This window comes from Mus pahari, chromosome 19, assembly GCF_900095145.1.
Source record: "Mus pahari chromosome 19, PAHARI_EIJ_v1.1, whole genome shotgun sequence".
Lineage (NCBI taxonomy): Eukaryota > Metazoa > Chordata > Mammalia > Rodentia > Muridae > Mus > Mus pahari.
The window spans coordinates 33,203,725-33,213,835 of NC_034608.1; the positions used below are offsets into that span (position 1 = coordinate 33,203,725).

Here is a 10,111-nt window from a genome sequence, read left to right on the forward strand (position 1 = left end):
AGAGAGAGAGAGAGAGAGAGAGAGAGAGAGAGAGAGAGAGAGAGAGAGAGAGAGAGAGAGAAAGAGAGAGAGAGAGAACGAGAACTGGACTGTTGGAGTGCTGTTCTGGGGATGACGTATGAGCTAGAACTGGTGAGAGAGGCTGAGAGAAAAACATCCAGAAGGAAGAAAGGTTCCCGTTGCCTCCCGGGGGTTCTGAGGCCCGCGTGAAGGGGGGACCATAAAGCATCTGTTCTCAGACTGGTGCTGCGGTCCCAGGAAAGCGGGGAAGGGACATAGAGGAAGCTTGAGGGCTTCTCGGAGCCAGAGGCAGAGCTTTTCCCTTATCTATTTTTAGATAAAGTCTTCCATTTTCCCAGTCTAAATCTAGAAGCTGTCACAATGCCTTAAATCCTTTGTGTGGATAAAAACATACTCTTTACTATTTTTAAATTTAATATTTGGCTTACCAAATAAAGCCGTTGAGGACCGGGAATCCTTCATAGTGGGACCTGAGGCTTACTCGGGTGACAGTAACCTTATAAAGAGGCTTAATACGCCAGCGAAGCTGACCTACTGTGTGGCTCGTGACCCTTTGGCTGATTCCGAGGCATGCCGTGACCTTCCTGTGTGACTGCCTTCTGAGTAGCTCCTCTAAGTTTGAGACACAGCTCGTGCCATTGCCATGAGATAGCTGCCCTCAGTTCCCTGGTTTTTAATTGAATTCACTGAGATGGCGGATACCAATGCGGTTTTTTTTTTTTTTTCTCAAAATCGAGGAGTTACCATTGGAGTTAGTGGTGTCTTCTGGGGTCCCAACTCAAGGGACTCACCTGAATATCAAAGCTAAATAAACTCAGGACACAAAATAAGGAGATTCTGTAGTGTCCATCACCTTAGGGAGCTAAATCATCCCTGGTACCCAGTGATAAGACCCTTGTAGCTAGCATTTGGTTGTCTCTATGTATCCTCACAAGCTGGGAAGGTATGGGAATGTCAGCTGATGGATGCATTCAGCATGGTCCACACTAAGCTCCAACCCCAGCGAGAAAGCATGGACGGCAGTTCTGATCCCTGCTCGCTGGACACCAGGCGTTCCTGCTTTGTTGTGACTGACTGGGTCTTCATCTTTCCCTGTGTCTCCCAGTTCTCGGAAAGATCAGGAGTGCCGTGGGAAGTGCTCAGCTGCTCATGTCCCAGAAGTTCCAGCAATTTTACTGGCTTTGTCAGCAGAACATGGTAAGTGGCGCGTTAGCCCCGATCCCATAGACGCCAGAGATGTGTGCGGCCTGCGTGGTCACAGAACCTTTCCGTTACTTTTCCATCGCTGTGACTTTTCCAAACGCCATGACCGACGCAACTTAGAAAAGAGCAAGTTTCTTAGGGACTGGCAGGTTCAGTGAGTGTGTTCATGATCATTGTGGTGTGGAGCGGGGCAGCAGGCAGGCACGCATGGCATTGGAGCAGTAGCTAAAGTCTTACAAACTGAGACACAACCCCCAGGAGGAGAAAGGGCTAACCATGAATGGCAATGGTGTGGGCTTTTGAAACCTCAGAGCTTTACCCCAGTGACACACCTCTGCCAACAAGGCCGCACCTCCTAATCCTCTCCCGAACAGTTCAACCAAGTGTGGACCAAGAATTCAACATATGAGCCAGTGGGGGAGGGGGATGATTCTCATTCCGACCACCACACTCCTCATTGGTCAAAGGGTCCCTGTGCAGGGGTGGGAGAGAATATAGCCCAGCCCTGGACCCACATCCCAAGTCTGGAGACCCACACATTGTCCCTGATGAGCCATACCTCAGTCTTAGGGACCTGCACCCCACATCGTGGGGCACTTATACCCTTGGCCCTAGAAACATCCCTAAGGTTCAGAAGCCCACACGTCTTGCCCTGGAGACTCACACACCTAGCTCCAAGGACCGACATCCCATCCTTACGGATGCAGACCCCACCTGGGACTCATACACCCTAGTCATCTACACTCAGGCCCTGGCAACTCACATCTCTTAGTCCCAGGTTCCAGGTAGAAGCTGGGCCTGGGGCTGGGGCTGAGTAGGGCATGCAGAAGGGCATGCAGAAGGACATGCAGAAGGGCATGCAGAAGGACATGGAGTCTGACTGCATACCTTCCTCTACTTTCTTTCTCTTCCAGAAAAAAAAAAAAACTCAGGAGAGGAGGTAGAGGATGAATTGCTGTGATGGCCGAGGTCACAAGGAAAGAAAATCAGGTGGGGGGTGGGGCGTGTTGAGCAGAGATGCATATTAGTGCGAGGAGACTAAGATGAAATCTAGAAGTCATTTGGCCTTTGCATATCCTATAGTGAGGACAGAAATGAATGTGTCTTGAGCTAGATTTATAAATACAGTTGGCATTGATCCAGGGCCTTCCTGGCAAAGAGATGAGAAACTCACCTGTATATATCTATATCTATACCAATCCTATGCCTATACTTATATCTATATCTATATATCTATACATCTCTATATCTATACCTATGCCTATGCCTATATTTATATCTATATATCCATATCTATACATCTCTATGTCTATATCATCTATATCTTCTCTCTCTATATGTATGTATATGTGCATTATGTGTGTATATATATGTGTGTGTATGTATGTATGTATGTATATTTATATACCTGCATGTATGTTCATACATTCTTACCTTCATATATTAACATATGCATATACCCATTTATTGCACACACACATTGTTTGGTTTCTTCTGACTAAAGTACTCATAACTCCATGAGAATCGTGAATTATATCCGTAGTTCTTTATAGGCGATTTTACAGTCCTGACATTTAATACCAAACATTTTCCACGAAGGAAAAAGGCTCTGCTGGGCCTGTCACGGCGAAGGCAGCAGGTGTTCTGACCATGCTGTGCTTGTTAGCATACGTGAAGACACTGGGCTTACAGCATGTCCTACTGCATATGCAGGCCCCTCAGAGCTGCAGACCCAGGTCCTTCATTGGGTCATTAAGGATAACGTTTTCTCTAACATTTTCCTGCTAGCCCATTGAAGTTCATCAGGACATTTCCCGTTAACAACACAGCACCCTTGGCGTGAAGCTTTGTCAACATTTAAAGGGTGATCTAGAAGGTGTGTGACCTTGGAAGATGAAACTAGATAAATGTGTGGCGATTATGTGTGGCTCTGCCTTCCTCTGCGCACTACCTGCGCAAGATCAGTTTGAGCATAAGGAATGCTATTCTGTAGAGTTGTACTCGGGGTAGCCATACAGCCTCTGAGGCCTCTCAGTACAGATCATGCTGCAGGGAGGACAAAGCTTACCATTGAGCCTCTTAATTGCACCCCTTTTCTGCACCAGATGGGGCTGATTTGGCCTTGAAATGACCCACCCTGACATCTTTGATGCCTTTCAAGTTTTTTTTAAAATCTGGTTGGCTATCTTCTTTTCTTTTGGTTTCTCTTTGGGATCTCTGAGCCCCTCGTTGGAGGGCAGTGTCAGAAGACATAGGCAGAAGACAGAGCGTATTATTTGCTCTCAAAGCTGTGGGTCATGGTTGCTGGGGCCACTGCTAGTGGTAGACATTTTAGGAAGTTTGCCCATCCTTAAGTCTAGGAAATGACCCTAGGAAAAGACAGACACCCCCTCCTAGGTGTCTCCAAGTTGTGCAGGCATGGGCAATTTGTGATGTAGCTATAGTGCAGCTATCCCACTCCCACACACTCCAGTGGAATCAGACAGAAATCTTGGAAGCTGCCAGAGTCTGCCTTAGATTGGCAGAAGTATGGACACACGTTGCCCTCTAGTGGTTCAATGGAAGAACAGGCTCAAACAGCAGAGCCCGGCTCTGAACCCCACTTAGGAGGAAATGGACACATTGTGTGAGTTCACCTTCTACCCTGAGACCCTCCCTGGTGATATTCGCTGTTATTTGAGTTCCTGTGAACTGTGAAAAGGCAATGGTGCCCAAGAGGTATAGTTTCCATGTGAGCATCCACTCAGCTGTGAACCAATGTTCAACCCAGACCACTGATGAAATGTGAACAATGAAAGCACTTTTGGACAAATGTTGATTGTGTGAGTGAGTCTACAGAATGAGCCAACCTCACACTGAGTTAGGGAACCACACACAGAATTGGCACTTGACTGTCACAATAAGAACCAATTGAACCAGGCTGGAGAGATGATGGCTCAACGGTTAAGAGCACCGGCTGCTCTTCCAGAGGTCCTGAGTTCAGGTCCCAGCAACCACATGGTGGCTCACAACCATCTGTAATGGGATCTGATGCCTTCTTCTGGTGTGTCTGAAGACAGCAACAGTGTACTCATATAAATAAAATAAATAATTTTTTAAAAAGAACCAATTGGACCATACACTGTGCAGAAGTGAGGTGCATCTTAGGCTGAGAACAAGCCAAGACTCTGTCTGTGTATTAGACAGTCTGAGTTAAGTGGGAGGGGGTGTTCTTGAGTCTTTTGTTCCTTCAAGAGATTGACTTGACTCTCCCTGGGAGAAAACTGAAATCACATTACCTTTTGAAGTCATGCTTGATCCTCTGAGCTGGAGCTAGGACCCATCAAAATAAGCACAATGAAAAAGGAATGGCCACAACCCTAGTGACCTACCCACTAGGGCAGTCTGTCCCTTCTGGGTAAGTCACATGGCTTTATGGCCTTCTTGAGCTGCAAACCATTTGAAGGATGGAACCCAGAGAGTCTGTACATGTTAGGCAAGTATTGTACTACTGAGCCCAGGATTTTCAAGTTGAAACATTAAAGGGATATACTACATGTTTGTAAGCTGCTAACATGTGCCTGGGCTGAGGTTCACTTTTAAGGGGTCAGGGAGAGTCTCCTGCCTTGCTTCAAACGAGTGGAGCCTCCTCCTGGTCTGATTCCTTGAGTGACTTACAGGAGCAAGAGCAGCCCCCGTAACCTCCCTGTGTCTCCACAGGACCCCAGCGCCATGCCAAGACCGACCTCACAGGATCTAGCTGGCTACTGGGATATGCTGCAGCTGTCTGTGGAAGACGTCAGCATGAAGTTTGATGAGCTGCACCAGCTGAAGCTCAATGACTGGAAGATAATGGAGTCACCCGAAAGAAAGGTAATGCAGTCTCGGGGTGCGGTGGTCCACGCTTGTAGGCTTCTGGCGTCTGCTCCAGTACCAGATGATAGCTGATTTCTCTGCATTTAGTTGTTGATACAGGAACAGATTGTGTGTGTGTGTGTGTGTGTGTTGGGGGAGGGGGTGTTGCAAGCACATACACAAATGGTCAGGATTGGAATCGTAGGTTCGTGAATAGCAGTGGGTGTCTTGCTGTATCTCGGGTACACAGACATACCCCAGAGACACCAGGAAAGATCCCTACATCTCTAATCTAATTTCCTCCAGGGATAAATCCTGGCTCATTTTCATCCAACTTCTGTTTGGATTGTATTTAGCTGATCTCTCATAGGTAAGATCTTAGGTCTGGCTAAGATGACAATTGTCTTCTATCCAAATACACTTTCCTGGTGCATGTCGGGAGCTACGGGCAAGACTGCGTTTAAACCTTTTGGAGCAGTCTGAGGGTGTGGTCTTCTGATGGAGCTTCATCATCCTTAAGTAGGCTGAAATTTTGCATTAAATCTGAATTTGGCTCTCTGCTGCGTGGTGACATCATCTCAGGAGAACCCCGGAAGGCAGTCCAAGTCAGCAATGCATGTGTCGACTTACAAGCTCCCTAGAGAAGTAATAATGGTCTGGATTTTCTAGACAGATATAGTCCATTAAATTGAGTTACAGCTAATGGGGCCAGTGAAGTGGCCCAGTGGATAAAGGTGTTTGCCACCAAGTCTGATGCTCTGAGACCGGTCCCAGGATCTACATGGTGGGAGATCTAATTCCCACACGTTGTCTTCTGACCTCCACACATGCACTGTGGCGCGTGTACACCCACAGGCATCACCCATGCACATGCTCGCTAAATAAATGCGGTTCTTTCATTTAAAAATTCCAGTTAGATGTGGTAGTAGTTTATGCCTGAGTTCCCAGAACTTGAAAAGCCAAAGTGGGTTTGTAAGTTTGAGACCTGAAATAAATCAAGAGACTCTGTCTCAAAATGAAATAAAGTCAAGTTGCAGTGCAAACAGATCCATAATAGTTTGGGGAAGTACCACTTAATGCATACGGGAGAATGTGTAGCTCCTGAAGAGGAGGAAAGCCAGTGAGGGTGCTCACTGTCTGGGCTTCCTCACACGGTGCTGGTGGCTAGTGAGGCTGGAAGCCACCAGCCCGACACGCCCCTGAGGACAGTGAACAAACTCCTCCTAGCAGATAACGGGAGGGATGTGGAACACAGACGCAAGCCCACACTACCCAAGGACGGTCCACGAATGGAATAATGTAAACGGACATGTAACCCCATGCAGACAGCAGCCCCTGAAGTTTAAATTCCTGTGGGACCGAGAGCAAGAGGAAGCCCGCACGGACCTAGTCTCCTGTGGAATATGTTCTTGCTCAAGACACTCACCCCAATGCAGAGGGGCAGGTTCACCCCTTAAAGAAAAGCCTGTCCCTTCTAGCCGCTCCTGGGGACGGCGTGCGAAGCATTGCAAGGTTCCTATGTCCCCCTTGTCCCCCTGCTACAGCCTGCTGGCTCTGACGCCCCTCAGAAAGGGCGCTCACAAGAAATGTCCATTTCTCACAGACATATACTACAGAGCTACTGCAGGAGGAAGAGGAAAGATGAGCAGCTTCATGTAGAAGTTGAATTTCTGAATAGTCCAAGAGGCACACCCAGGGAGTCCAGGGTACGCGATGGCGTCTAGCCTTAGGAACAAATTTCAAATGCCGAAACAGCTTCTTGCCTTTTCCAAAATCAGGGGCCACTCAGGGCATGGGCACACACTGCCCTGCTTCCTGTGCCAAACACAACTTAACCATGGAGACTCAGATGAGAGCTCTTTACTTAGGAGGGGGTCTTCCAATATCCAGAAGAGGTCCAGATTTGCCCTCAGGGATACATCCCAGGGTACAAGGCCTTCATGAAACAGTCACAAGTCCTCTGCATTGTGCATATTTCTGGTTTATCCAAGTTATCTCTCTGGAGGTGCATATATTTTTGAGTAGAAATTATTTGAGAAAGCTAAGAGAAATATTTATGTGCATACATACATACACACACACACACACACACACACACACACACACACACACATTGCTTACAGTAAAGTCCAGGTGGATTTAGGCTCATGATTGAGAATTTAGATGAGGGAATCCCTGTCCATATAAGATGATTTTCATGAATTTGCATCCTGCCACATAAAAATCAGGTGACCACTTCCACACTCCCTCAAGACACTGCTAACTAACACTCAGGTAGGATGCTGCTTGAGTAAGTGTGGGGATGAGGGAGAACTCCAGTATGCCAGAGCTAAGGGCATATCTGTGCTAAGGTGCAGTTTATTTTCTTATCTGTAGACACTGCCCCAAAGTCCTCAGCCTCCGCTGAAAATGAGGAATTTAGAAAGGTGCGTGCAGTTAGATGAAGCCAGTCCATCCGGCGTCAATGGGGATGAATTTGGCAGTGTCTTCAGGGGCAGGAAGTCAAGGGTACTTGGATGAACAGGGCTCCAGGACTCAGCTTATCTGGCCCTCCCTGACTTCCTGTGACCTTCTAATGACCTCTCCTCCACTTTCCTGTGACTTCCTCATATGACCCCCTGACCTTGCCATGACCTCTCACCTCTCTCCCAACTGCCTCCATGTTCCCCTTGAGCTCCCCTCTGACCTTCCCCAGACCTCCTCCCCTGATTAATCTTCCAATGTCCTACCACTTAACTTCTGTGACCTCCCCATGACCTCCCCTGACCTCTGACTTGTGATGCTTTTCAGGAAGAAAGGAAGATCCCCCCTCCAATACCAAAGAAGCCCCCCAAGGGGAAATTCCCCATCACGAGGGAAAAGTCCCTGGACCTGCCAGACAGACAGCGCCAGGAAGCCCGGCGCCGGCTCATGGCAGCCAAGAGAGCCGCTTCGTTCCGCCAGAACTCTGCTACGGAGAGGGCAGACAGCATCGAGATCTACATCCCCGAGGCCCAGACGCGGCTCTGAGGACCAGAGGTGGCCACATGCGCCTGGTTTTGTTCTTTTTCACAAAATGCTTGTACAGTTTATTGCCTACCTGGTAGTTTCTGTCTCACCCTCCACCGGATTCGCCCTTGCCGTGTTCTCTGCACTGTGGACGGTGGATGGACGCTCCAATTCCTAGTTTGCCGAGTTCATAGCAAGATTGACTCTGAAGGACATCGGCTCCGAGGAACAGGCTTGGTGAGCCCTGACTTACATCCCTGTTCTCAGAGGGCCCCCAAGTGGCCTCTTGAGATGGACCCTAGCTTTCACTTTGTTATTTATATTTTTATAAATTGTGTGATAACTAGAGGTGCATCTCCCCACTCTCGAGAGGCATTAGACTTCCAAGTGGAAGGTGCTACAACTCGAAGGGCCAGAAAGACAGACAAACCTGTTCCCTGTCACCTGAGTTACTCCCCCCGCCCAGTCTGGCTGTCCCCGCCCTTGCTGTCCTCACGGGTCCTGTTGCCACGGGAAGCACAAGTTCCTTGGCTGATGTTGTGATGACAGGAAAGGGCTTATCCAAGGTCCCCACCAGGTGGTTCTCTAAAAGGAAATGTTGAACCACCCCCCCCCCCAAAAAAAAAGATCTAGAATAGAATGTTTACGTTGAAAGCTAAGGTGAATGTTCCTCTAAGAGAGGGACCCATGGAAAGTTCTGACAGGAGCCCAGAGAATACAAAGAGGAAAAAAAAAGCAAAAAACTAAGAAATAATCATGGTCATTTTATCCCTTGGTAACTTAAACCGTTACACACAGCATTTCCTTTAAACCTCACTGCTTAAGCGACATGGACTTTTTATCTGTGTTATGTGCATTCTCAGACTGCTATCAAGCTTGACTTCCCAGGGTACTTTTAAAGGGGTTTGCTTGTTTCAGATGCCAGTTGTGATGTTGTAAACCATATGAGATATATGAATGTGAGTGGTAAGTATATCAGTTAAAAAAAAAATGGTAAAGAAGCAAAGTTAGCTGATGCTTGTATTTTTCCAGAATTCCTCTGTCCTGAAGTTAAGGATATATTTCTTGCCTGTGTTAGACATGAAAAGGGAGAGAGAGAGAGAGAGAGAGAGAGAGAGAGAGAGAGAGAGAGAGAGAGAGAACATGCATGGTGATTGCCAGCTGTGGAATTTAAGAAAGATAATCAGAGTCAGACTCCGAGGGCACAGAGAGGCTCTGATTAACAGGTTTTGTGTAAGTTTACAGCTAAGATCTCCTTCTATGACTTCTGCATGGAAGTTCAGACACTACAAAGAGTGGTCAGATTGCCCACGGCCCTGATCTCAGAGTCCTTTGTTCCTCGAGTATAGGCAGGGTCCCACCCCACCCCACCCCACCCCACCCCAGGTCTCCCCCTCTCACTGCTTTAAGGGGCACCACGTGCTCAACCGTAGGCAGAAAGCTTTCCACAGCCTGTACCACTTTGTGTTCTCCCTGTGACTCGCACTTTAAACCATCCCCAGTGCCCCCATCTGCAACCTGACCACAGCGCTGGTCTCCGCGTGGGTACCCAGCGAGGAAAGCCTTGTGGGTACCCAGCGAGGAAAGCCTTGCGGCTGGGGCGTTACTGGGACTATGCCGGCCTCTTCCTCATCCTCTCCATTCCATTCCGCATGGGGGGCACGGTTGATGTTACAGCATGACAAGCCTCAATGTCTTACTCATTTTATTTTATTTTTTTTTAAGCTGATTAGTTAAGAAGTCCCTGTAATAGCAAAACCCTATAAATCGAGCCTTGTAACTGGTATATATTTTACCAAACAGCCTTAAGATATATTTGGAAGCAAAAATCACACGAATGTATATCCTTTAAAAATGCAAAAAAATAATAATAACTCCCGAAATATTCTTCTATCACCAAACCCTATTTCCCCAGAGTGTTCAAAGCATTTTCTACCTAAATAAACATGTAAACCCTGAATAGTGTACAATAATGATGCGTCCTCCTGGACTTACGCCACCAAGTTACAAACAAGGGTGCTGCTGACAGCACTAACTGCTACTTCAGACTGCAAAAGCAGCATAT

General features: G+C 47.5%; 1 protein-coding gene across 3 annotated transcripts in view; it reads left to right on the top strand.

Moving 5' to 3' along the window:
- Dlgap2 (DLG associated protein 2) overlaps nt 1–9,052 on the top strand; it is a 724,183-nt gene extending 715,131 nt beyond the window's left edge. For 2 of the 3 annotated variants that reach the window (XM_021218882.1, XM_021218881.1), the window contains 3 exons: nt 1,127–1,218; nt 4,924–5,076; nt 7,849–9,052. In XM_021218882.1, the coding sequence (XP_021074541.1) occupies nt 1,127–1,218; nt 4,924–5,076; nt 7,849–8,067 (464 nt within the window). In that variant the 3' untranslated portion in view covers nt 8,068–9,052. The remainder of the gene's footprint in view (nt 1–1,126; nt 1,219–4,923; nt 5,077–7,848) is intronic. The other variant, XM_029532253.1, reaches the window with a different exon arrangement.
- The last annotated feature ends 1,059 nt before the right edge of the window (nt 9,053–10,111 follow it).